The sequence below is a fragment of the Oenanthe melanoleuca genome, chromosome 26 (assembly GCF_029582105.1).
Source record: "Oenanthe melanoleuca isolate GR-GAL-2019-014 chromosome 26, OMel1.0, whole genome shotgun sequence".
Classification (NCBI taxonomy): Eukaryota; Metazoa; Chordata; class Aves; order Passeriformes; family Muscicapidae; genus Oenanthe; species Oenanthe melanoleuca.
Window position 1 is genome coordinate 4976830 of NC_079359.1, and position 27859 is coordinate 5004688.

The 27859-nt window shown below is 52.3% G+C and overlaps 1 protein-coding gene and 1 non-coding gene across 2 annotated transcripts in view; both read left to right on the plus strand.

The window, feature by feature from the left end:
• LGR6 (leucine rich repeat containing G protein-coupled receptor 6) overlaps positions 1-26366 on the plus strand; it is a 109845-nt gene extending 83479 nt beyond the window's left edge. Inside the window, exons 7-18 of the mRNA XM_056511562.1 lie at positions 1189-1257; positions 2631-2702; positions 3743-3814; positions 4770-4838; positions 5996-6067; positions 9663-9728; positions 11172-11243; positions 13233-13304; positions 13942-14067; positions 17593-17753; positions 22238-22318; positions 23823-26366. Of these exons, the coding sequence (XP_056367537.1) occupies positions 1189-1257; positions 2631-2702; positions 3743-3814; positions 4770-4838; positions 5996-6067; positions 9663-9728; positions 11172-11243; positions 13233-13304; positions 13942-14067; positions 17593-17753; positions 22238-22318; positions 23823-25060 (2170 nt within the window). The 3' untranslated portion in view covers positions 25061-26366. The remainder of the gene's footprint in view (positions 1-1188; positions 1258-2630; positions 2703-3742; positions 3815-4769; positions 4839-5995; positions 6068-9662; positions 9729-11171; positions 11244-13232; positions 13305-13941; positions 14068-17592; positions 17754-22237; positions 22319-23822) is intronic.
• On the plus strand, positions 17246-17346 carry LOC130263851 (U6 spliceosomal RNA). Its single transcript, XR_008842402.1, has one exon. It is a non-coding gene; the product is annotated as a U6 spliceosomal RNA (small nuclear RNA).
• Positions 26367-27859: the final 1493 nt, after the last annotated feature.

Genomic DNA, 27859 nt, shown 5'->3' on the forward strand with positions numbered 1-27859 from the left:
GGGCCAAGAGAGATCATAATGACCATGCCTGGGCCCAGAGGAGGAGAATTACAGGGTAATTGGGCAGCAGCCATTGCTGTGTAAATGCTCAGTTATTTCTGTTCCACAAACCACAATCCAGGTTACATGGTAATTACTTTGAGGTTCATTAAGTGTAATTATACAGTAATCTCCAGGAGCCAGTAATCATGTTCCAAACTATCTACCACTTAAAACTTGGTGAGTGTCATGCAGGTAGGAAGCAGTCACAGACTTCAGTGAATTGCAGAGTGGAATTGCCAGGATAGGGTCAGATGTTGTGACAGCTGAAATTGCCTTCAAGGAGAGAGCTGGGCAGGCTAGAGAAGGGGTGCACAGCCAAAGCCCAGCCAGTCCCATGGGCACCCCCAGCCAGCAGCAGGATTGGGCCCTGCTCCTCCCAGGCTGCCAGCAGTGCCCCAGAGGTCAAACAAATCCTTTTCCAGAGCTTAAGCCCATCCTTGTAGAACAAACACAACTCTTGAGATTTCACTCAGACTCAGATGTCTCTTTTAGTTGCCAAGCTGGGGTGAGTAAACTCTACACTTGTCATTACAACCAACACAGTATATCTTATTCATTTTACTACACAGCAAATTAAACTTAGTGCTCAACCATGCCAGTACCTCTTGCACATCACTTCAGCTTTGACTCAGATTCCCACTTGGGGTTGACTCCAACCATCAGAAGAAGACCTGAGTCTTCCCCCAGCTTCCTCTTCCCACTGTTCCCAGTCACAGCACGTCCCAGTGATGGGACACTTGGTGTCCCCAGGGCAAACACGGAGGGAATGGTCCCTGACCCCCTCTGCACCACGGGGCAGCCCCACACAACTGATGCTGTTCCTGTTTCTTGTCCATCCAAGAATCCCATTTTGACCTGGGAAGGCAAGAGAAATTCCTGAGAGCCAAAGCCCCGGGGCTGAGCTGCTGTGAGGAGGGGCCAGGGCCAGCAGGGGATGGGGAGCAGCACTGGGCAGTGCTGGCACCTGGCAGGGAGAGCCTTGGCTTGGACTGGCTCTGAGCAGGAATATTCCTGCTGCAGGAATTGTGATTCCAGCCCTGAAAAACCTGATTCCCTTGTTAACAACCCTGGCTTCAAAGCACAGATGGACAGGACTGAGTTCCTACAGAAATGTTAATGGATGTTTTTCCCTTCTCTGTCTTTCAGGGATCTGAACTACAACGAGCTGCTGGAATTCCCCGGGGCTATCAGGACACTGGGCCGACTGCAGGAGCTGTGAGATTTTCTATTTATTCCTTTTCAAACCAGTCCTTGTGGGAGCGTGAGAGTAGTTGTGTGTGCTCTGACTTGAGGAGAGCACTCAATCCCAGCCTTGCTTTTCCTTCCCTGCCCTATCAAAGCCTTTATTTATCTTTATTTATCTCCTCGATTTCCATCAGCTGTGAGCACCTCCCCAGCACCGAGGGGAGTGGGAGTCTCTGCCAGCCTCAGGGCAGGTTCCTCCTACTGTCCTCACTCTCAAATTCCACCTGTTCTCTGGCTGCTTCTGATGTCCATTCCCCAGCCTGACTTATCCATGTTATTGTGAGCCCACAGTTCCTGCAGGTCCTGTGCCACCTCCTCTAATGTGAAGAAACTGTTTTATCTCCCTTAAAATAAATTTATAATAGGGAATTACCAAAGTTTACGACCATTTTAGTGGATAGCTCTTCTTCCTCTAACTGGTCAGCCTAAGAGATACTAAAAATTAGAAACCATCCACTTGTCAGCCCCAAGGTGGGGTGAGTTGATGTGGATCCACAGTTCCTGTGTCACACTGGTGCCAGGCTGGGGTGGGACAAAAGCAGCTGCTCTCTTGTTTCTGGGAGCCTTGGAGTAAAAATCTGGCACTACTTTTTTCTTTACTGCAACAATTGTCATGAGATTTCTCTATTCAGCCCAGATATCATCATTATTCTCACCTTCAAAATGAGAATAAGATCCTCAATCCCCTTCCAGATGACTTTTGAAATGCTGTCACTAAAGAAGAGGCAAATTCCAAGCAGTCACCAGCTAATTACCTGCTCAGACTTCTTTGGGATAAACAACCTGGGCATCACCCAGAGCTTGGTCCCAGTCCTGGGCACAGGAACCTGTGGCTGCCTTTGCTGCACAAGAGGTCAGACTGTGGCCACAGAGCTCTCCTCTGCTGCAAAAGTTTGCTGATTGAAATTTTCTCAAGCTCAACCAAAAATGTCACAGCTAGAGCTACAAATCCTTTAAAGCCATGTGGGGTGATAATTCCTGGCACACTCTGGTTGGCAGCTGTGGAGCTGTAACAGAAACCATCCACAAAAATTGTAGTTCCTAGAGGATAGAAAATTTTGTATTTGGCTTGTTTCTGTTTCCTGACCAATAAAGTGTTCAACCTTAAGTCCTTGTACCCTCAGTGGAGTTGGTGGAGTCACATATGGAGCACCCACAGAGTAAATGAAGTAGATTTTGTCCTGCCAAACCCCAGACCTTGTTCACCTGCTGGGATGCTGCTGCACCTGGGAAGGAGCCTATATCTCCTATTTGATGTATATCTTGAAGGCTCTCCAGCTTTAAAAGTGTTAAAGAAAGAAAGTTAATTTAATTAATATCAAGGTATTTGTTTCTCCCAACAGTGGTTTTCATAACAACAACATCAAAGCTATTCCAGAGAACGCATTCATTGGGAATCCCCTCCTCCAAACAATGTAAGAAAATTCAATCATGTTTCCTACACCTTTATATTGCCCAGAAAGAGGCATTTCCTGATGTCTTCAGTTGGGATTTCTGACAGTGGTCAAATGACAATCTGATATTTGCTATCCTGTGCCAAAGCAGACTGAAATTGCTTCTTCTCAGCTGCTTCTCAGAACTGAACTGATGTGGGTTCAAATTACAGGTGGTCTGCATGAAAACCATCTAAGCCCTGTTTGACATCTGCTGATGTTTATTCCTTGAGCTCAGGGAAGCTGCTGGCCAGCCACAGCCGTGTCAGAGAGCTGGGACAGCAGAGCCCAGCCTGGGGACACAGAGCTCTGCAGATAAACACACCCAGCTGACAGGTTATTCCTGCTCTGACCCAGGCACAGCCAGTGACTTTTGGATACTTCCCTGAACCACACAGATATTGAAAATTGTGCAAGTGACAAAAGCTCTGCTTGTCCCAACTGGAGTTAAATTATAGAAATACTGGAAATCCATGGTGACACTGGTGAAACCATTCACTGCTGCCAGAACAACCAGCCCCATCCCACCTCCCTTGGCAGCATCACTGCGCTGATGGGGGCCCACACACCCAGAATGTTCCTCTCTCCATTGCAGCTGCCCATCCAAAGCCTTTCTCAGTCAGTGGCTGAAGTGCTTCTGGTAGGAGGTGACTCAACCCTCCCAGACCTTGCTGGGTCCTAGAGGAGCTCACTTCTCCCCACTGCCTGTGGCAGGTGGGAGAGGGGCTGGTGCTGTGTGTGAGATCACAGGAGGTGTCTCCAGTGCAGGGTGATTCTCAGTAGGACTGGAGAAGGGCTTTACACCTTTCCAGCCTGTCTGCTTCAGCAGGACCCCAAAGGGCCCATACAGAGCAGCAGGAGACCCCAATCTACCAATGTCCACTGAAACAGGCCAGTGGGAGAGCCTGTGGTTATGTGGGAGCAAGAATGGCTGGCAGCTGTAGCTCTGAGACTCGTGACCTCTAACAGCATCTTCTCTTTGTGTGCAGCACACTCTGACCCCTTCCTCTTTCCCATTGCAGCCATTTTTATGACAACCCCATCCAGTTTGTTGGACAGTCTGCTTTCCAGTACTTGCCAAAGCTCCACACTCTGTAAGTTCACCAAGCACATCCCCAGAGAGGTAACATCCAAGCTCCAAGCCCTGTGTGGCCACTTTTTGGCCTCCTCCCTCCCTTTTTTCAAGAGCCCCTGTGCCAACAGAGGACCATGAAACCACTCTGTTGTCCACCCCCAAAGGCTACTCCAAGGAATAGATACTGCAGGTGTTTTCTTCTGAGGAAGGATCATTTTGAAAAGGGCATTTTGGAGGCACCCACTGGTTCCTCCTGCCCACACAGCTGACATGCACTGAGGCCTGACAGGGTCTCCACAGCTTTTGCTGCTGTTGCTTAATTGCCCAAACAGGAGGACACTGAAGGCATCTGAAGATGGAGAAGTGGAGGAACACGTCCCAGCACCATGGCACAGATGATATTCCTGGGCCAGCAGTGGCAGAGTTTGGCCCCAGGCTGCTCCAGGCCACCAGCACAGGCTGGGCACCACCTGAACCACAGCAGCTCCCCCAAACTGGCTTTTCAGCCAACCTGTTGTGGCACAGCACTAAAAATACTGAGGCAGAGACAACCTCATAAATCTCTATTTACAAGCCTCACCCAGGCACATAAAATAAATCATTCAAATAGCCCTGCATTCTTTAGATCCAAATGCATAGACCCAGGGAGGCTTGGGTGGGATGCCCTGCTTACATTCCCCATGGTAATTGTTTGGGGGTTTTTATTTAATTTGGGTAGAGATCATGCCAAGAATGTCAGTGGCTGGGAGAGGCTTTGAGCTTGCCAAGTCTCCTTGCTCACAGGTGCCCAGCTCCATCTCGCTGTACCTGCACAGCATGAGGTGTCTGCTCCAGCACAGGGACAGCTGGGTCTGGGCCTGGAGCACATCTGGCTGTGAGGAAGCTGATTTGTCACCATGGCTGATGGCTCTGGGACCTTGGGCAGCTGCACTTGCCTCCCCTGCCCACCTCACTTCAGCCTTGTTTCTCTGCAGGTCACTCAATGGAGCAACAGACATCAGGGAATTCCCAGACCTCAAAGGCACCACCAGCCTAGAAGTTTTGTGAGTGGCACCTCTCTCCTCTTACCCTGCTAGCTGTGCTCTTCCTCCTCCCAGGCACTCCAGGCTGCTTCAGTGAGGACAACTTTCCCAGTGCTGTGCAGCACTCAGCTCTGCCTCTCCCTGGTCACTCACCCTCCTGCTTGGCTTCACCCTGTGGCTCCTGCAGCTTTCCTCCCTGTGAGTGGCTCTCTTGGTACTCCTGAGTGTGCTCCAGTCTTTTTTTGGTTTGTTTGGTTTTTTCTTCTTTCCCTCCTGCATCTGTGAAGGAGTGAGGCTCTCAGTGCAGTGCTTCTGCTGTGCCCATATTGTCTACTGTGTGTCCATACTGTCTTCTGCTGTGCCCATACTGGGTCTGTGTCCATGCTGGGTCTGTGTCCATGCTGGGTCTGTGTCCATGCTGGGTCTGTGTCCATGCTGGGTCTGTGTCTGTACTGGGTCTGTGTCCATGCTGGGTCTGTGCCCATGCTGGGTCTGTGTCCATGCTGGGTCTGTGTCCATGCTGGGTCTGTGTGTGTACTGGGTCTGTGTCCATGCTGGGTCTGTGTCCATACTGGGTCTGTGTCCATGCTGGGTCTGTGTCCATGCTGGGTCTGTGTCCGTACTGGGTCTGTGTCCATGCTGGGTCTGTGTCTGTACTGGGTCTGTGCCTGTACTGGGTCTGTGCCTGTACTGGGTCTGTGTCCATGCTGGGTCTGTGTCCATACTGGGTCTGTGTCCATACTGGGTCTGTGTCCATGCTGGGTCTGTGTCCATGCTGGGTCTGTGTCCATGCTGGGTCTGTGTCCATGCTGGGTCTGTGCCCATGCTGGGGGTACAGGGACTCACCATCCATTCCTCATACACAGCCCCCGAGGCAGCCCTGGCCCCAGGCTGGGCAGGGGGCACAGAGACAGCACAGTGTGCTGCAGAGGGCACTGCCCCCTGCCCCCAAGGCCAGCTGTGAATTCAGCACTCAGCTGTGGCCCAGAACTCCTGGTAGGCACATTCACCTCCAGCAGCAGTGCCTGTTTTCAAAACTGCCCAGCAGTTTTTTTATCCTCTCCAGGTATTTTATTGTCTTACTGATATTGCCACCATCTGGGACTGGCAGCTGGGCTTCTGGGTCTGGGTGCTGCCTGTCAGCAACACCATTTCTCCTGTCCCCTCCATCCCTCTAGGACCCTGACCCGGGCAGGGATCCATTTCCTCCCCAGAAGGATGTGCCAGCAGCTGCCCAGCCTCCGAGTCCTGTGAGTAACCTGTGTCTGTCCTGCCTGCTCCCTAAAAATGCCCTCAGGAACTGGGCTTTCCTTTTGTCTGGTTCAGGGAGAGGACCAGCTGTGGTTCTTGCTCCCATCATCTCTTCCATGCAGAAATCACCATTTTCCTAATCACTGCTTTGAGCTCTTGCTTGTTCTTCAGCTTGCTGCTTCATCCCAGCACAATGCTCTGGTCTCAGGGCTGCATCACTCCTTGCTCTGCACCAGTAGGAACTGGTGAGGAACTGGAGAGGGTACAAAATGAGATGGGTAAGAATGGCCACAGCATTTCCCAGCCCCCAGCTATGCTGAGGCTCTCAGCCCAAAAACAAGGGGAAATCACCTTCACCCTCTGCCCCAGCCTTGGCTTGTTGCAGCTGGAGCTCCAGCAAGTGCCATCATCTGGAGGAAGGATCCTGTTCATATCCCAGCAGGGCTCAGGCCTGACCTGATGGAGACCTGTGAGGCCAAAGGCTGCATTTCCTCATGTGGGGCAGCACAGCCACGTCAGGGTTTTGCTTGGTCTCTGTTTCCTTGGCTCTGCCTGCTTAGCCAGGCACTGACTGATGCTGGAGGGGGTCATGCTTTCTCCTTTAGCTTGGGACATGATGAAATCAACATCTCAGAAAGGTTCTGCCTCATCTCAGGAATCACACCCCTGGTTCCTGAGATCCCCAGCTATGTTTTCAGTCAAAGACATCCTCAGGAAATGAGTCATGAGCCAGATTTATACAAGTTTGCAGCCTTAGGGCAGCAACAGGCTTGCCTCTCATCAGTCTTTATACAAGCAAGCTGAAAAAGAAAACAAGTTTGTTCCAGGAAAGCAACAGGAGTGAATTCTTGATCACGGAAATTGGAAACAAGAGTAAAACATAAAAATAAGACAATTTTTAACTTAGGAGATTACAGGCTTTTGGTTCCAGATGTCCCTGTGGGGAAGATCTCTCATCTTCAGACATCTGGACCAATTCAATGGATGACTTGCTGTGAAAGTGCAGCCTTGGACTGGCCCAGGCTGTTGGGTCCCAAACCTCTGTTTATGTTCTCAAGTTATCAGACTGCAAACCCTCAGAGCAGGGCCTGTTCTTTGTGCCTCCCCCCATGTGGGAGAGTTTTATTGGGACACACCACCTTGTTCCTTGCTCCTCTTCCCTAGTGAACTCTCCTGACATTGACTGCATTGCTCTCAGGGTTGGGAGAGAGAATGTGGGCCAATGTTTGTGCATGTTTACATCTCTCCTGCCTTTGAAATGCTCTGCCCACCCCCAGACTCAGTGGTTGTTCTCTGCCTGCCACAGGCAGCCACAGGAGCTGTGACTGTGACACATCTGACCATAGGTGACATAGTTAAAGCTGCATTTCTGGCCTCACACCACGGTGTGGATCTCTGCAAGGATCCTGCACAGGGACTGCAGAGCCACTGCAGGGCCAGAGGGTCACAGCCACCCTGGGATGCCACCCACAGCACACACAGGCACCAAGCTGGCATCATCCTGCTGCTTTCATCACAGCTCCTGCTCAGGGCACAGATTTCGTGTAACCATGGCACCTCCTGAGCTGGAAGGGACCCACAATGATCACTGAGTCCAGTCCTGGCTCTGCATAGAACACCCCAACAATCCCACCCTGTGCCTGGGTCACCCAAATGCTCCTTGAGCTCTGAAGATTTGTCTTTCTTCTCAAGCAGAAACAGGTGAACCTCCCGTGAGCAGAGCTGAAGTTCCTTGGTGCCATCAGCACCTTCACCCTGGTGTGCTCCCGATAGAGAATAAGTGGCTGAGGCTGCTCTGTTTGTAGCTTCTATGCTGCACCTGGCTACCCTCCCTCTGGAGGAACAGAAATCATCCTGGGGCTGGTTCTCCCCCATCACTGTTAGCTAAGCTAAGCCCTGTCAAGCCAATGAACTGACACAGGGACCAGGGAAAAGTCCCTGCGAAGGCTCTTTCTCCATCCTGGGTGACAGCCTCCAGAACCAAGCACAAACCTTTTGCTGGTTTTTCCCTCCCCCCTCTCTGCCATGGAAAACTGGTGGTGAGTGGGTTGGCAAGAAAAAAATAATAATAATTGAAATATTTTAGGAGCAATCTATTGGCAGAAAGATGGAAACCGAGTTTGGAAAGTCGGCAGAGAAACCACATACAAAACTTCACCCTGGGGCAAATTTCCCTTGAACAACCACAAATCCAGTCTCTGCTGGTGGTGCAAACATTGCTCCTAACCCAGCCTGTTTCAGCTTCAATGAATTCTCATTAAGCTGTGCCAGGGTGGGTTTTCCTCTGACTATCAAGCCACTCTACTCTAGATGACACTGGGAAGAGGAGTTTGCCACAAACTGCTTTTGAGTGACGGCACTTGAAAGAACAAGGACCAGAGGTTTTCAAAGTCTGTAATGCCTGAACCAAACCCCTGCCAGTGCCACAACCCCTTCCCTAACCTTGGGAGGAAGCCAGGGAAGGCTGAATGGGGAGCAGGCAATGGGCAGTGGAGTTGCTGTGCCAGGAGGGAGGAGAGAGGCCAGCTGGTCAAAACCTCCCCAGGCTCTGCAGGCACATCCTGCAGCTTCTGCAAGCTCTGGTAGAAATATCTCTGTGTATGGCCACAGCAAGCAGGGCTCTGGTAGAAATATCTCTGTGCTGTACCCACAGCAAGCAGGGCTCTGGCAGAAACATCTCTGTGCTGTGCTACAGCAAGCAGGGCTCTGGCAGAAATATCTCTGTGCTGTGCTACAGCAAGCAGGGCTCTGGCAGAAATATCTCTGTGCTGTACCCACAGCAAGCAGGGCTCTGGTAGAAATATCTCTGTGCTGTACCCACAGCAAGCAGGGCTCTGGTAGAAATATCTCTGTGCTGTACCCACAGCAAGCAGGGCTCTGGTAGAAATATCTCTGTGCTGTACCCACAGCAAGCAGGGCTCTGGTAGAAATATCTCTGTGCTGTGCTACAGCAAGCAGGGCTCTGGCAGAAATATCTCTGTGCTGTACCCACAGAAAGCAGGGCTCTGGCAGAAACATCTCTGTGCTGTGCTACAGCAAGCAGGGCTCTGGTAGAAATATCTCTGTGCTGTGCCACAGCAAGCAGGGCTCTGGTAGAAATATCTCTGTGCTGTACCCACAGAAAGCAGGGCTCTGGTAGAAACATCTCTGAGCTGTACCCACAGAAAGCAGGGCTCTGGTAGAAATATCTCTGTGTATGCCCACAGAAAGCAGGGCTCTGGTAGAAATATCTGTGTGCTGTACCCACAGCAAGCAGGGCTCTGGCAGAAATATCTCTGTGCTGTACCCACAGAAAGCAGGGCTGTGCATGGCAAAAGGGGCACGGGAGGGTTTCACAGCTGGCTGGGGGCTGGGGAGGACAAGCCCCCCCACAGGCCGTACAGGGAGCTGGGCTGGGGGTCAGTGGGTAAATCCTGGCACAGAGACACCCAGAGGCAGCACCAGGTGCAGGCTGCAGATCTCTCCTGGGGTTACCCAAGGGGAGCTGTGCAGAGTGAGGGGAGGTCACCCCCCTCTCCAGCAGTACCTCCTTCCCAGGGAGGGCTCAGGGCACTTTGGATGTCCCAACATCCCTGGACTCTCCTCTCCCTGCAGAGAGCTGTCACACAACCAGATCGAAGAGCTGCCCAGTTTCCATCGGTGCCAGCAGCTGGAGGAGCTGTGAGTATGGAGATGTGCCCTGGGGAAGGGCTGCTTTGGGGGAGGGCAGTTCCCACACAGAGAACTCCCTAAGCACTGGAGAGTTGGGCATTATAACTCACTGCCTGGAGTGCAAATGGGCCAGAGCTCCACTCCTCACCCTGTGCACACAGAGAATGCAAATGCATTCCCTGTGCACAGGAGCTTGGTTCAGGCAGGTCCTTTCAGAGGTCCCAGACTCTGCAAACAGCAGTAGGATGTAGAAAGTACACCAAAAAAAGACAAATGTTCAGAATTTCAAACCTGTTTAAACATTCTGCCTAAGTTCCTTCTAACAAAATTTTATAATATGCCAAATTCAAACTTAACATTAATATAAAATCACAATAAATCTCAGTTTCTGGCTAATGAAGTTAAGTAGATTATGCTTATATACCTTAAATTAATATTTTAAATTATTTTATTTTTGTTTGGTTTTTTTTAAATAAAGGACCAAAATGACTATTTGGTTCCTTAACCCCAAAGTTATTGTCCTGCAAGCCCCACCCCCACCAAGCATCAGCATTCCTGATGGTTTGGAGCAAGTCTGGTGGTGCCTGGTGGTACAACCTGGCACACAAAGCTAGGTGTGCCCTTGCTCTGCTGTAACTGCAGGTGTGCAGATCTTCACCTGCACCACACACATGATTCCTCACAGATAAACACCCCGAAATTATTTTTGTCAGCCTTGCTCCAATACCCCCTCAGCCCAAACTCCATCTCCTCCAATCAGGGAGACCCCCAGATTTATGCCCAGATATTCCAGTGCCCCCACATGAAATCTTGGCTAGGGGTGGGAGCAATGCCAGCCTGGCTACGTGCAGCCCCCTGGAAACAGGAACATCTGGCCAAAAGCAGCTGGGGCTGGGACATTACAGCCAGCACAGGAGGGTCCTTGTGTGAGATGGGGCAGTGTCATTTCTGGGTCAATGTCATTTCTGAGTCTAGAGGCAGGTTAACGACCTGAGAAGTGCCCGGGGAGCTGCTCGAGGAGAGCAGCAGGCAGTGGCTGTCTGCCCTTGCAGAAGGTCACAGATGGGGGACACTGCTTCTGCAGGTCTGGGGATTCATGTGGGCATGCTGCAGGGATCTTAGTAAGTGTTCACACTGTTTCACACTAGGGAAAACACAACTGAGGAACTGAGCCTTCCCCACAAGGTGCACGTTTGGAGCATCCAGGGTGTCTTTGAGGATGTGGGGAGTGTGCAGGTCAGGCAGCAGAGGCTGTGTGAACACCCTTGCCCTGCTCTTTCCCCTTCCCCGGGGGATGAAGGAGCTGGAAAGGAGATGTGGTTTTGACACGTTTTGCTGCTCATCCTGTTTAACTCTTGAAATAAGAGCACAGCACACTGTGCCAGTCTGGGACAAAGATCTCCATAGCCTGGGAATGCTGCTCTCTTCTCAAACCAGGCTCTGTCTTTGCAGAGGTCTCCAGCACAACAAGATCCAGGAGATTGGAGCAGACACCTTCGTGCAGCTCATGGCCCTGCGCTCCATGCAAGTATTGTCTGCCAGGGCAGGGGGGGTCCTGCTGGGGAGGGGGACTGGGAACCCACATGGGCTGGGGGAGGTTCCCACCCTGCCTCTGTCTCTGCTGGGAGGCTTTTCTGTTCTGCCCTAGAGAAGAGGAGGGCACATCCATTTGGCTTCCCTGCGCCTGCAGACCCCCCTCCTCACCTGCCCCCTCACACCCCTCATGCTCTCACCATGCACTGCTGCTCTGAGAAGTATCTTGGTTTGAAGGACAGGTGTCTGCCAATAAAGGCAGGAGCCTCTCTTTGAAATGGAGAATGTAAACTCCCTCCCTCCAAATTATTATAATTTTGAAATTAGGGGCTCTCAGACAAAGATATGGGAATTAGGAATAACAGTTCTTTACCAGGAAAATTAAAATAAAAAGACAGTAATACAAACCACTGCCAGAGTCAGAATCCAAGCTGACACCCGTCAGTCAGTCAGGGTGTTGGCACAGTCCCATTCAATGGTGGCTGCATCCTCCTGCAGGGGCAGATGTGGTTCAGCTGGAGCAGTGCTCTTGGAGAAGGTGCAGTTTCCTCTGAAGCTCCAGGGATGATGTGGAAGGGTCTGGCTTTCCTCTGGAATCCAGTGGCAAAGGCTGCTCTGGTGTTCCAAATCTCAGTTTTTATCTGGGTAGGGAAGGCTTGGCTCCTCCCCTGGCTGGAGCATCTCCCAGTGGGATGATGGAATTTTATCAGTCATGCCCTGGGACTCACTGGCCATTAACAGGAGATATCTCCTGGAGGGAGGATGGGCTGTGGAAAGATAAAGATGATTGCCCAGCTGGTTTAATATCTGGTGATAGAATCCACACTTCTGGTCACACCTGTCACCAAGGCAGAGCCCACATCACTGACAGGCCTCCTGAGTGCCAGCAGGAACTCAGGGCAGGGATTTACCCCAGTGTAGCTCAGCACCAGCACCCCCTGTCCTGCACAGGCTGGTCCTGGGCCACATGGAACACCCATGCAGAGCATCCTGCTTGGTTTGAAAGCTCCTCCCCACAACTCAAAGGCTCGTGTTCACACCCAAGCAGGCACTTCCCACACTCAGAGTAGCTCCTGAGTCTTGGCACCTTGGAGAGCTGGCAAGGCCCTGAAGGGCACAATTGGCTCTGACATCTGGGAAGAGCCCTGACAGTCTTTATTTGCTGTTCTGTTAGGAACTGAACTAAATCACACAACACCTTTCCCGTGGTGCAGCACTGTGAGCCATGAACAGCCCAGCATTCCTGGGGTCCCATGAGTGTCACTGCAGCACAATGACAGCCCAGGGACACTGAGGTGTGGCAGGGGACACTGCAGGCACGCAGGGAAACATGAGCACACAGCTGAGCAGGCTCTGCCATGACCTTTGGGCATGTCCTGGTCCCTGTGGGAAGGATTCACACCACCAATGTCACACACATCTGAGCTTGGCTCCTGTAGAGATGAAGGTTGCCCTGTAGTCAGTCTTAGGGCAAGAAATGTGTCCCAGTTTGCTGGTTTCCTCTCCACTGGTGGCAGAGGGAGTGGAGCCCTCTCACTTGACGGAGACAGAGCTTATTGAGGGGACTCAGTGGATCCAAAGCAGCTGTACATGGCAAGAGACATTCTAAAATCATCTTCCCCAGAGCCCTGGCCCCATCTGGCCTTGCTGCACCCAGCACTGTGACTGCACTGAGGATCTCAGGCACTAAGGCACGTTGGCAAAAAAATTCCCAAATTTACAGAAGTGGAGCCAGAAAAGAACCTTTTCCATTGGTCCTTTCCCTTTGGTCTCAGCAGAGGAGCTCCAGCAAGGCAAACTCTTGTGCCCTCTGTTAGAAACCACCTGAGTACAGACCCTGACTTGTCTGTGGGAGCTGCAGTGGGGCAGAAATTGCTGCTGACCAAGGGGCTACAGATGTCACGTGCTCCTTCCAGGGCCAGTGTCAGCAGCTTCACTGCCCCCCTGCTCTCTTCTTACTGCTGTGTCCTTGCCTTGCAGAGACCTGAGCTGGAATTACATCCAGTTTATTCACCCAGAGGCCTTTGTGACCCTGCACTCCCTCACCAAGCTGTAAGTTGCAGGGGTATTTCTTTCACAGTGGATAGGAGGTGTCTGAGGACCTCAGACTGACTCCCTGGGCTACCAGAACAGCTGGGATATTGCTGGGTGACTGATGTGTTGAGGTACATGACTCAGCACTGATGTGGACAGAACAAATCCCAAGGTTTCCTATTAATACTATTAATAAAGGGATGATGGAGTGCAGAAGGGGCCATCTTCAAGATGCTCTCACCCTAGGCACTTAAATCTCCATTTCCTGATGCTTTCATGGCTGCCTGAGATGCCTCTAAGGAAGATCAGCACCATGGGCTGTTTCTGCAGACCTGCTGTGCTGGCTCTGGAGGGTCCCCAGTTCTCAGCCCCTCTGTAAGACTCTGTGTTATGGGCTGGGATCTGCAGTCATTCCTGACCTACAGTGGAGGAAGAGATGTGTGGGGCACAGAGGGAGATCCCAGCCAGAGCTTTCAGCATGGCCACTAACCCCAAGGACTGCAGTGTTTATCTGCAGGGCTGGCCCCAGTGCAGCACCCAGCCCCAGTGCAGCACACATCAGGGCAGCAGTCCAGGCAGTGCCCTCTGCTTGGCTGAGATACCACTGGCAGCAGAGCCCTGAGCTCAGTCTCCCTCTCTGCTTTCCCCTCCCCAGGGACCTGACTGACAACCAGCTGGCCACGCTGCCCCTGGATGGTTTGGCTGGGCTGACCCACCTGAAGCTCCAAGGCAACCCAGCCCTCTCTGAGCCCTTCACCAAGGAGAGCTTCCCCAAGATGAGGTACTTGGAGTGTAGACTGTGTCACTTCTGGTGCTCAGCACAGCTTGTGTTTGCTAACAGCACTCAGCTCCTGCTCTCCTTGCCCATCCCGTGCTTCCAGCCCCATGGGCAGAGGAAGATCCATCTGCTGCTAACACATCTCATCTTGAATATGTTCCACAGCAGAGCAGTGATGTGCTCCCAGGCCAGCACCCCCCCAAACACACACACACAAGTGGAAAGTGTGGAACAGGCCCAGCTCAGGGCTCCTCTCAATGGAAAACATTCCCAGGAGCAGCCCTACCTAATGACATCCAGGTTTTCTTCCATAAACTCTGCTTGTGTGGCCGTGTCTTGTCTGTTATGGATTAATGAGGAGCCTGAAGGGATCAAGCTGATCAAGAAGAGGCTGCAGAAGGCTCAGAGCAGAGGCTGTGCTGCAGGCTCACACTGTGCTGACACCCCTGGGTCTCAGTGTGGCACCTGCCCTCCCAGGTACCCACCGTCCCTAGAACACAAACTCCTCTCAGATGAAGTCATCTCTTGCTTGGGTGTCCCAGGGAGCTCCTTTCTAGCCAAGAATGCATGAGCTGATGCTCCCACTCATCCAGAATGGGTTCCCAAAGCTGGAGCTTCTCCAGTTTACACACAGGGCTGGGGTCACTGCACCAACACAGGGTTTAGTAGCTCAGGCCTGGGGAGAAGAGTGGGGCTCTCCCTTCAGGCTGCCTCAGCAGTGCTGCCTGCAGGGTTCTCTCTTCTGACTTTTTTAACTCATAGCTGGGATCTGCTGCATGGCTGGTTTCCAAATTGCAGGGGATTCCAGAAGCTTTTGGAGGGTTTTCTACACCCAAGGTCATAGAACAATAGAATGGGGTGGGTTTCTTTAAAATAAACATTAAAGCTCATCCCATTCCACCCCTGCCATGGGCAGGGACACCTTCCACTATCCCAGGCTGCTCCAAGCCTCATCCAGCCTGGCCTTGGACACTTTAGGGATGGGGCAGCCACAGCTGCTCTGGGCACCTGTGCCAGGGCTTCCCCACCCTCACAGGGATGAATTTTTTCCCAGTATCCCATCTAACCCTGCCCTTTCCAGTAGGAAATGAGGATTCCTTGTCCTGCTCCTCCAGACTCTTGTCCAAAGTTCCTCTCCAGCTTTCTTTACAGAACCACAGAATGAGAGAACCATTAATGTTGGAAGAAACCTCTGAGATCCTGGAGTCCAGCCTGTGCCCAATCCCCACCTTGTCTCCCAGCCCAGAGCACTCAGTGCCCCATCCAGCTGTTCCCTGAGCTCCTCCTGGGATGGGGACTCCACCACCTCCCTGGGCTGCCCCTTCCAATGTCTAACAAGCCCTTCCTTGAAGAAATTCCTCGATTCCAACATGAGTCTCCCCTGGTGTGGTTTGAGGCCATTTCCTCTCTCCCTGCTGCTTAGTGCCTGGGAGAAGAGCAGAGAGCACCCCCAGCTTGTTAAATCAGCTGTGGGGAGTGAGAAGGTCCCTGCTGCTGAGGGGGAGCTTCCTCTGCTCCAGACTGAGGCCCCTCAGCCACTCACCATATTTTCTTCTCCAGATCCTTCCCCAGCTCCATTTCCCTTTTCTGGTCTGACTCCAGCCCCTCAGAGAAGTAAGGGGTCCAGAACTGGACTCAGGCTGTGCCCTCACAAGTGCCAATCCCCTTTGAGCACTGCCAGGGGCTCTGAGCTCTCCCTGGAGCCTTCTCCTGCCCAGGTGAGCCCCCCCAGCTCTCCAGCCTGGCTCCAGCATCTCCATGGGCTCCTCCAGACCTGCTCTAGTGCAGGGTGGGTCAAGTTCAGCACTTGCAGGATGTTTCTCCTCTAAATGAGTTCCACTGGCATCTCTTGATGGTTTGGATCTGTACCAAAGGAACTGAGCCTGCAGCAGTGCTTCAGTGAACCATGCCAGGCAATGGACCCATTAACATTCCCTAAATTTTGGGGTGCTGCCATTAAATAGCCTTAGACTGGAGGCACATGTCTGGAGGAGTCATCTGAGAGCAGTTCTGAGTTCTGGGAGGATCTGCACCTTTCAATAATAGGATCTTATTTGGAGCTTATAACAGGAAATGAGCTTGTATACAGAGTTTCCAGACCCTCCCAGGGCTCAGCCAGAAATGTTTGAGAACATAAAACAAAAGCATATTTTTAGAATATAGAGTTTTACCATATTTACTGATCTTGTCAGAGGACCTTAATTGTCTGGAAAAGCTGGGGTTCCTTTGCCTTCATCAGCAGTCTCCCTGATTTCCAGCAAAGCCAAAAATGCAGCTGCTGACAGAGAGCTTGGTATTGCATCCAGATGATGCTCAGCTGATGTTGAATTAACCTTGTAATACATGCTTATAATTAGCAACTAACAACTCAACTTTCGAGTAGAAATCAGACATATTTAAATAGCTTGCTTCACTTGTGAGACCTGAGAATTCCCTGCCTGAGCTGGGACCCCTGAACTGGAGTTTGAAGGTGCCCTCAACAAAAGCAAGGGGAGCTTTGCTCTGGGCAAGATTCTCCCCTTGAGGAAAGAAAGGATGCCTGGAAAAACATGGCCTTGGGGTAAAAAGTGGAGACCATTGGAGAGAGGGGCTAGTTTGTTCTGAGGAGAGCAGCTGAAGGGTTTTAGGAGTGTGGTGGTTCAGGAATGGTATTCTCCAATTTGGTATTCCTGCTAAAACCAGGCACCACTCACTCCTCCCCAAGTGGAGGCACAAAAGGCCAAGATCATGGGTTGAGATAAGAACAATTTACTGGAAACAGCAATGAGATAAGACACAAACAGTAACAGCAACAATATTAATAATAAAAAATAAAAGAAAAAAATGTTATTTACATGGAAAGCCCCCAATAACAAACAAATACCAAATGGCTCCCCCATCACATTTCTCCTTTCCCCCCAGCAATGAGTAAGATGGTACAGAATAACCTCTGGGTTCTGGCCATGTTCCCTCACACCTACTGCAAAAATTAATCCCGTTCTGGCTGGAACCAGGAGAAGGAACTATCTGGGAACTTTAGAGCAGTTTCCAAACCTGGTCTTTGACAACATTCTATTGAGTGACAGGCCCATAAGCACCAGAGACACCATGGGCTGCCCTGGGTCCTCACCCTGTCCTACATGGAGTCATTCACCATAGCAAAGTCCCTCCCACTGCACCATCACCACACAGAGCAGCCTTTGTCATGTCAGCAGCACAGGTACCAAAACTGGAATGGTACAGAGAAGATCAGCATGGCTCCTGCACAGGGACATCACAGAAATTCGTGTATTCCACGTTTTTTTGACTCTGGGGTTAGCTCAGCTGGTTTGTGCACAAACATTTTGGGTGTGATCCCTGTGGGGGCCTTTCACCTCAGAGCTGGACATGATGATCCTTGTGGGTCTCTTCCAAATCAGAATATTCTGTGACTCTGTGTAGGTGAGCTTCATCTTTGAACAGCTGAAGGAATGAAGCAAAAGGTGCAAAGCAAAGCAGAGTGAGGTCATGGAGGGGACACAGGCTAAAGTTGTGCTTTCCTCTGTGCAGAGTCCTGGAGGTGCCCTATGCCTACCAGTGCTGTGCCTATGGGAGCTGCAGCAGCTTCTTCAGGGTGTCCAGCCAGTGGGAGGCAGAGGATGTGAGCCCTGAGGAGGAGGATCCCCACAAGAGGAGCTTGGAACTGTTCCCAGGCCACGCTGAAAACCACTGTGAGTAAACAGGGCTGAGCAGTGCTGGGTGCCTGGGCAGGGCTGGGAGCCTGGGTGCAATCCTGCATCTGCAGGTGTGCCACTGCCAGAGGTGCCACTGCCAGAGGTGCCACCTGCCTCAATCCTGCATCTGCAGGTGTGCCACTGCCAGAGGTGCCACCTGCCTCAATCCTGCATCTGCAGGTGTGCCACTGCCAGAGGTGCCACTGCCAGAGGTGCCACCTGCCTCAATCCTGCATCTGCAGGTGTGTCACTGTCAGAGGTGCCACTGCCAGAGGTGCCACCTGCCTCAGGGAGGGCAGGCTGAGCCTTCTCCAGCACAGGTGCCCCATTGCTTTGAACAGGCTTCATTTGGTGACCCTGCATGGAATAAAGAGCAGAACTCAAAGCCCTGGAATTTCCCACTGGCTGGAGGTACAGAAACCTGCGTGTGCTACTTCTGTGCACAGCCCTGTGTTACAGTGAAGGCCAGGGTTAGGTGTGACAACAGGACATGTTTGGGGAGCACAGCACAGGGACTGGCCAAGGCAGGCAAGAAGGAGCTCCATGGTCAAACAGCACTTTCTGTGCAAGAGTCAGTTTATCCTGTGCTCTAAAGTGCAGCTCTGCTCAGACTGCCTGTGGCCAGTTCCAGGGGGCCAGCAGAGAGCAAGGCACCCCAGCACTCCCAGCCCCACAGCAGCAGCTCCAGCACAAGGCTGGTGTGATCCCTCTGCAAGAGAATCTCAGAATAACAAAGAAAAACATGAACCTGTGCTTCCTCTGTAACTGCTGGAGAGTGCAAACAGCATTTCAGAACACAGCCTGGATGCTGCTTCTATTTATATATTTGTGTAAACACAGTGCACTTGCAAGGTCTGAGACATCCTGTAGGCAATTCCACATGGCAGATGGAGAGAGGGCTGTGCCCCTGGAGAGCCCCTGACCCACCTGCTCTTAGAGCTCTGAGCAGGGGCTCTGCTGTGTCCTCCCACTCCCTGAGCAGGCAGGACTGGCTCTGGAGGCAGATGCAGCCCCAGAGCTGCTGGATGCAGGATGGCCAAGGCACTTTGTGGCTCCCACAGCCAGCAAGGGACCCCAAGCCCTGTGCTCCTCTTCCTGCACCGATCCTTCACAGCCTTAGAATAATCTTTAGACATGCAAAGAGTCCAGCCAGAGGGCAGCAAATGTGGTTCCTACTGGCACGAGTGGCTCCAGGAAGCATGGCAGACTTGGTGGTAACACTGGCCAGACAAACAGAGGAGTTATGTTCCAGTCATTGCTGCAGGATTTTATTCTGAGCCAGGTCACTTTTTCCATCATTAATGCAGCCCATCCTGCAGCAGTCCTAGAGCAGATAGTTGTAGGGTTTGCCCAGCAAATTATTGCATTTGTGGAAAGATCTGGTTTGTGACAAGGGGCCACAGACCTGCTTTGCTCAGTACCAAAGTCTTTGATGTCCCAAAGGATGCTCTCACCTGGCCAGGTCAGCAGACCAAAACCTAGCACAGGGTCCCAGGCCTCCAGGCCAGTGTCAGCCTCGTGGATGGTGTGTTCATGAGATGCTGGGACCAGGGGAATGCTGACTGATTCTAAGACATGCCAAATGAGACTATTTGCAGCTTGTAAAGGCTCCCATTTTCAGACGTTAAAGCATTGGATCTGTTTTGAAATATCAAAGCACAGAGGTGCAAATGTAAAATGCACAGGAACATCATTCTTTTGATGTGCAGCTTTTGCAGATGGCTTTCCAGACCTCCAGCAACAGGATCTGCTCTTGATCATAAGGGGTTTGTGATATTGCTGTTTTACTTAATTAATCATTGCTTCATTTCTGTTCCCTGTGCTTCCTTTCTGATGGCCACTGGTGGTATCCAGCTGGGTTATATGAATCTTGTAACATTTTCTCATTAAAGGAAAAAGCTCCCAAACATTCCTTTCATGCAAGAGGGAAAGTGGTCTGCTGAAGAGAAGATACCTCAGGGCTGTGTCACAGCAGGGTCCAGCCAGGCTTGTCAGGGCACTCAGATCTGTGGGAGAACTTGTGGGAGGGACAGGGAGCACTTCCTGCCAGCTCTGTCCTCTCAGCCTTGTGCATTGCTTCCAGCCCTCCCCAAACAAGTCCACAGAGCCCCAGGGTAGTGAAGTGCAGCTTGTCCCAGGCAGCCATGCAGGGACAAGAAATGGCTCACAATGCCCAGCCCTGCTCTGCCTGGCAGTGGCTCCTGCCCCATATCCAGCATATCTGCCAGAGTCAGAATCCAAGCTGACACCCGTCAGTCAGTCAGGGTGTTGGCACAGTCCCATTCAATGGTGGCTGCATCCTCCTGCAGGGGCAGATGTGGTTCAGCTGGAGAAGGTGCAGTTTCCTCTGAAGCTCCAGGGATGATGGGGAAAGGTCTGGTTTTCCTCTGGAATCCAGTGGAAAAGGTGCTCTGGTGTTCCAAATCTCAGTTTTTATCTGGGTAGGAAAGGCTTGGCTCCTCCCCTGGCTGGAGCATCTCCCATGGGATGATGGAATTTTATCAGTCATGCCCTGGGACTCACTGGCCATGAACAGGAGATATCTCCTGGAGGGAGGATGGGCTGTGGGAAGATAAAGATGATTGCCCAGCTGGTTTAAAGATGGCCCATGAGCAGATAATGTGTGCCAGGAGATCAGGGTCACCGCCCCACCCGGCTGCAGCAGATGGGGACAGAATCCACATTTCTGGTCACATCCTGTATTGCAGCCCAGTACACCAGGGACTGCCCTGGCTGAGACAGGATGGAGGGAACAAGCAGGCAGCACTAAGGGGAAAAGACATTCAGCCCAGTGTTTTCTGTTCTGCCAGCAGTTCTGCTCCTCTTCCTCTCACTTGGTACCAGCAGCTCCTTTCTCATGGGTCTGAGCAGAGCACACAAGGAGCAAGCCTGTGTCTGTTTTATTCAGGTACCATGACTGCCCATCACAGCCTCCACACTGTGGCTGGAAAAGACACTGAAGATTTATAACACTACAAAAAACAAGGATGAAATATTTTTCCATCCCACTGTGAGTGTTTCCTTGCCAGGCTCCAAAGCAGCAGTAATATTTCAATTCTTACACAGACAGATTTTTAAAATGACCTTTTTTTCCAAAGCTCCCTGAAGCTGAGAAAGCCATGAAGCTTGTCAGGAGGCACTAAAGATAGCACATTATTTGTCATCATCCTTTAATCACATAGTCCCAGTCACATTTTCAAACACAAGCAGGGACCATAGCTCATGAGCCACTTGTAAACAGATTAGACATGTAAATCCACTCAGGTCAGCCTTATCTTCAGTGCTGTGGAAATCTGCCTTCCTGGCATGTGTCTAAGCTGCCAGGTGCACACCTGGGCTCCAGCATCAGTCCATTCATCCAAAGAGAGTTCATCCCACAACTTCATCCCACAGATCCAGCTCTCTGGCCATCAGGCTGTAGCAAGAACACAACCACATCCTTTCCCTTTCCTCCTGCTGGCAGAAAACCTGCCCAAGATCTCCACTGGGAGCTGAAGGCTGTGCTGGTGCCATGGCTGGGAACAGGGCAGCAGGACAGCAGCTCTGCTCACTGTGTCCCAGTGCTGTCAGCCAGCAGGACTTTGGGAACTGGAACAAGGAACAAAGCAGAAAAGCACAGTGTGGATCAGACTGAGAGGATGCCACTCAGCCTGGTGATGGCCTACACTGAAAACACAGCTGAGGGCTTGGCCCCATTCCCTTCCAGCAGCTTCTTCTTCTGCCTGACCCTCAGCAAGCCCCAGCCTGGCTCAGGGTGCAGCTGCCAGCATGACAGAGATGCTGGTGCAGGGCTGGGCCAAAACCCCCTGGATGCAGAATCTGCAGCCACAGGCAACCAGTCTGCCCTCAGCAAATCCTGGGAACATCCACATTAAAAACAAGGTGCCACAGCCCCAAGATTTTACAGGGCATAAAACAGAGCAATAAATGTTGTGTTCCCTTGTTTCTTTGCTGCTGAACTGTTTGGGGGTGGTGGCTGCTGACGAAAACTTTGTGCTGTAAGGAGAGGCTGATGGCTCCCTCTGAACAAAGCCCCAAAATCCCTGTTGATGAACAAACATTGGACAAGGCCTGCCCAGAAAGCTCCCACAGAGAAGATGCATTTGAAGGCTTTGTGTTCTGTAACCACACAGGCTGGAATATTTCTTTACTTTTTATTTAATAAAGATTTCTGGGAGGAGAGAACTGCAGTCACACAGCTCTGGGATCTGGGGCTCTTATACTTCAAATGTTGGGAGTAACCTAAAAACAGAGGGGTTGGCTACACTGCAACCCACCAACATTTACAAGATCTTCTCCCTCTAGAGCAGTGACTGCAGGGGACAAACTGTACACCAGCAGCTCCTTTGAACTTGCAGGCTGGGAGCTGGCTGGGAAGGTCTGTGTGCAGGACAGGCAGCAGCAAAGGCTCCTGGCCCAGTGAGCTCTGAAGGTTCTGCTTGTTCTTACCTGAGCTCCTTTTCCTGTTCTCTCCTCCCCAGATGACCTAGATGCAGATGATCTTCAGTTGGACCTTGAGGAATCAAAGCTGCACCCCACTACTCAGTGCACACCAAGCCCAGGTGAGCAGCCAGAACAGAGCTGGGATCCTCTGAGCTTCTCTAAACCCCCAGGATCCCCCAAGACCTTTCATGGGTTGGGCTTAGGCCAAATGGGGGCAGGTGAGGAGTTTGCTTCTCCCCTCCTAGGAAGGAGGCTCAGGTCAGGATAAGGCTGATCAGGAGCCCCAGGCATCACCAGCTCCTCCATCCACCAACCTGCTGCACTCAGATCTGGCTCTCCTGTTCCCTTGCATGACTGACACTTGGCTTTGTCTCAGCCAGGCTGGAATATTGCAAGGCAGAGCTTTGTCCCTGATGTCCTGATCATACCTATGGCACTGCAAACTGCAGGGAAACTTTGCTCTGTTTCCTGAGGAAGGGAGAGCAGGGAAGCACTGGACTGCCCATGCTGGTTGGGGCTCAAGGAGGTTGCTTTCTGATTTTGTTCCTGTTCATAGCTCAGTGGGGTCCTACACAAGCACACATGGAGGCTGTAGGAAACTGGCAGGCACAGAGTTTTTACCAGTTGTTCCACTGAATTTGTTGCAAAAGGAACAAGATTTCAGCTGAGGGCATGTCCTGCTGCCTGGCTCTCTGAGCTTCACCTCCTTTGAGATGAAAAAGATTTCTCCATTTCCTCTAATTTTGTTTGCTCTCTACCACCTAAAACTTCTGCCACCCTGGTTTTGTTTTTGCTGAGCCACTCACTGAAACATCCCAATCCCTCCCAGAGGAAATTTTTTACCATTGCCCGCTCTCTCTTTCCCCACTTTCTTCTTTTTCCTTTGGAAAACAACTTCTAGACCAGTCCTCTTTTTACCCCTTCATGCCCTTCCCTTACTCACTTCCCCATCCATCCACTTCTGTTCTTTCTTTCTCCTGATATCCTTCATTGTTCTGCCTGCCCAGACCCCTCTGTCCCTTCCCTGCCACTCCAGCTCCATCCCCCTCTCCCTCATGCCCAGACACTTCAGCTCATGGTGCTGCTCCCCTCTGTGCAGAGGCCATTCATGCAGAAACAGACACCTCTTAGCCAAGGTCTTGAGTGTACAGAGAGAGGTTGGCAGTGCCAGAGCCATCCTGGCAGATCTCCACACCACCAGCTCCCAGGGGGAACATGAGAAGGAGCAGGTAATGGTAGAGGGGCCTTGGGCCAGGCTGGAACCAGGACTGTTGGTCAGTCTGGAGTCATGACCCTTTTACATTTTAGGAGCAATCAAATCAGCAAACTGATCAGTTTGTTTTTTCTTATTTCATTTTGACCTCTCCCTGCACCTTTTTTCTGCCCTAGACAAGACCTGAGAGGATGCCAGAGGCACTCCAGTGTAGGGTCAGGAGCACAGGGGAGAGCCAAGAGGCAGCTGCAGAAGAGGGTGGACAGTGTCATATTTTCCTTGCCAGCCCTCAGCACTCACATGGCTGGTGGGGCCAGGAGAGGGCTGGGACACAGCCACCACTCTGGGCGAGCAGCAGCACTGGAGAGAGGCAGTTTCTGCTGAGAGTAACTTTGGGGTTTGTCTTCCAGGTCCCTTCAAGCCCTGTGATCAGCTGTTTGAGAGCTGGCTCATCCGCCTGGGAGTCTGGCTGATCGTGCTGGTCTCGGTGCTCTGCAATGGGCTGGTGATCCTGGCTGTCTTTGCTTCCCCCAGCTACCTGTCCCCAGTGAAGTTCCTGGTGGGCTCCATCGCTGGGGCCAACCTGCTGACAGGCGTGTCCTGCAGCATGCTGGCGCTGGTGGACGGCCTCACCTACGGCCACTTCGCCCGCTACGGCGCCAGGTGGGAGGCAGGTGTGGGCTGCAGGGTGACAGGCTTCCTGTCCGTGCTGGCCTCCCAGGCTGCCATCTTCCTGCTCACCCTGGCTGCTGTGCAGTGCAGCCTCTCAGCCTCCTGCGTGCGGGGCTACGGCAAGTCCCCGTCCCTCGGCAAGGTCAAGGCTGCTGCCTGCTGCTGCCTGCTGCTCTCCTCTGTGGCTGCTGTTCTGCCCCTCTTCTCCGTTGGGGAATATGGAGCATCCCCTCTCTGCCTCCCATACCCCATTCCAGAGGGGAAACCCACTGCCCTGGGCTTCAGTGTGGCCTTGGTGATGACAAACATGCTCTGCTTCCTGACCATCACCGGCACCTACATCCGGCTCTACTGCAGCCTGCTGAAGGGGGAGTTCAGCGCTGTCTGGGACTGTGCCATGGTCAAGCATGTGGCCTGGCTGATCTTCACCAACTGCCTCCTCTACTGCCCAGTGGCCTTCCTCACCTTCTCCTCTACCCTCAATCTCTTCCTTATCACCCCAGAGGTCATCAAATCCGTCTTCCTTGTGGTCCTGCCCCTGCCTGCCTGCCTCAACCCCTTGCTCTACCTGCTCTTCAACCCCCACTTCAGAGATGACTTCCGCCTGCTGAGGCAGAAGGGGCAGGACAAGGGCAGCTTCCCCCAGTCCTGCAGGGCTGATGACATGGAGAAAAGCTCCTATGACTCCACCCAGGCTCTGGTGAACTTCTCTGACATCGACCACATGTGTGAGACTCCAGATTCCCTGGGAGTGCACCCCATCCTTGACAGCTACAGCTTCCCCTCCATGACGCTCATCCCCTGCCAGCAAAGGGTGGGCACCAGGGGGAAGGAGAGGGGCTGCTCTGAGCATTGTCCCTGCCTCAGCGACAGCGAGGTGCTGATAACTTCAGAGAGCCGAGATCTGTCGGGCAGCAGCCTCCGGATAACCTTCCTCCCCTCCCCAGCCACGCCGCCCTACACGTCTCACCTATAACCCTGCTGGGAGCAGCCGAGGGAACGGCCCCCAGCACCCGCCGAGGGCCACCACCAGTGCCAAGGGGCCAGCAAGGTGACACTAACTGCTCCCTGAAAATCACCAGTACAACCTGTCTACCCTCATCCCCACCACACCTGCCTGGGCCACAGGCACCGCTCTGCCAGCTGCCCCTGGCCTAGAAGGGCTCAAACTGAGCTCCAGACACTCAGGGCTGGCCATGGGAGGAGACAATCCCTGTGTGAGTCTCACTTCTGCTAGGAACTGCCTTGGAGAGAGTCCCACTGGCTCAGGAAGAGGGTCAGGGAAACCCTCCTCTGCTCACCCTGCAGCATCACCAGCCAGGAGGAGCCTGAACAAAGCCAAGCTTGTCTTCTCACAGCAGAGACCTCTTGGCCAAAGGCATCACTCTGTGGCAACCCCTGGAAATGGCCAACTGCAATGACATGGACACTCACAGGAACCCCAGGCTTTGTCCTCTAGGGCTCTCTGCAGGTCCCACACAGCCCTGGAAATGGGCTGGTGTCTGTCTCACACCACCAAAAGCAGCATATTTGTGTGTACACCTGAGTTTTGGACTGCCTCTACTCTGGGAATCCCCACCCATTCACTGGGAGCCCCGTGGGTTGGACACAACCCTCACTTCCAGCCAAGACCAGGAGCTGGGGATGCTCAGTCCTTCAGTCTGACCCACAGTGTCTCACAAGGGCTCTCTGAAACCCACAGCAGGCAAACCCAAACAGTTCCCTGGAAAATCCATGTGCTCTGCCTGAGGTCACTCAGCAGCACCAAGCCAAGGCACCCAAGGGCACACCAGGCCCCCTCCACCTCTGCCACTACCCCCCTTCAAACAGCACAGCACACCTGGGCCACTCCTGTCTGTAATCACCTGGCTCCTGGTCAGATAGGGTGAAAATGGCTGCTGCCTCATTGCCCCCAAACCTCACTCCTGGAAGAGGCTCTTGGTTCTGGGTACATGTCCCACACACTGCAGCCATTTGGGGACTGCATGTGCCTTCTCCTATTTCAAGGGCAGGCAGCTGGTGTAGAAGGAGGAAACAGAAATCAGCATTGTGGGCTGGACATCAGGAGGACACAGGCCCTGGGAACAGCCTCAGATCCACTCCCTGCAGCTCAGGGATCTCCCAAATCCATTGGCTCCATCACAAACCTCCCAGTGCCACCCAGGGCAGCAGGGAGCCCTGTGCTCAGAGCTCAGGCCCTGGGCCAAGCTTTGGTTCTGCTGACGTTACTGCAGCTGTTTGTCACTCACTTCCATGAGATAATAAATGAGCCCTGTTGCTGACCAGTGCTGGTTTCTGTCCTCTTTCATGTGAGGAGCACCTTTGTGCTTCTCTTGGCAGCTGCTGTGCCTTGGGTGAGAGCTGGGAAATGGTGCTGTGCCCACCTGAGCTGACACCACCCTCCCACCCCTGCTCTCAGGAGGGAAGAGACAAATTACACACCTTTATGCAGCAGAATTGCAGCACCAGGTGCCTCCTCAGTCCCATGGAGACACTCCTGTGAGCTGTACCTGTGATCTGCTTCTCAGGGCTTTGAGTTGGTGAACAGGAACATAAAAGTGTAAGGACATCATACAAGGACAGCACAGAAGTGTAAGGACATCACAGGATCTCCCATGCAGAGCCAGACTCAGCAGCCAGAACCTGGCTCTGCTTCCCTCCTCTGCACTTAAGGCCTGTGGTCTTATCTCAAGATGAAAAACTTGAGAGATAGCAAGAGATCAGAGGAACAAGACCCAAGGATTAGAGAATAGGGTGGGACCCCCAGATTTAGTGACAAAATCCAAAGCTCTGCTACAATCTTCAGGTGGGAACTGTGAAAAACATGGTCTGTTGTGAGACTTGAATCCTGATCCAGACTTCTGCTATCCCACACCTGCTGAAAATGTGTTTGGCTCATCAAAAACACAGAGCCATTTTCTTCCATGTCCTTAGGGCTGCTCAGGACTGGGAAAGACTCATCCTAGGTTGATTTCCAGTCCCTTGGCTCCATGCAGGGAAGCTCAGCTGTCTCTGAAAGCCAGTGCCCATCTCCTGGCAACTCCAGAACTGTCAGCCTCAGAGAGAACAAAGCTGCTTGGAGCACTGCACAATGCAGCAGCCAGGATCCTCTTCTCCAGCTCCCACGGGCACAGAGCCCTTCCACACATTGTTGCTCCACAGGCCAGTCAGGGTGATGGAGCAGAGATCTGTTCCCTCTGCTCCCCTCAGGGCCCACTGCAGCAAACACAGCCTGAAGCCCTCTCTGAGCTGTGCTCCTTGCAGGGCTGCTAAGGGGAAAGGAGGGAGCATAAACACAGAGCAGGTTCTGTACTGACCCAAGAGCTGCCTGAGAAACAGTGAAAGTGTGTGGATCTGCAGAGGTGGAGGAAACAGAAACCAACACCTTTCTATTGCTGCTGCAGGCCATAAATCAGAGTATGAGCTCTCTGGAAAATGATCACTGAAGTGCCTTTCACCACACCTCCAACAGTGTGCTCATCTTTCCACCCTACCAAGCACTAAGTTCAACAATTATTTTTAAAAAATTAAGAAGTAAAAGCAGTCCTACACCACTCCATCTCCCTTCTTAGCCTCTGGTTTGGCCCTTACTGGTGCCACTCTGCCCAACTTTGGGCAGCTCAGCCCTCAGCCAGCTGGGGGTAGCCAGGGGTGATGCTGCTGCTGCTGCAGGCAGCACATGCTGCCTGGATCAGCCAGTTCCAGGCAGGAGGGACCGAGGTGACAAGGTGAAAAGGAGGAGCTTGAGGCCATTGAGGCTGTGCTGAGAAGCACA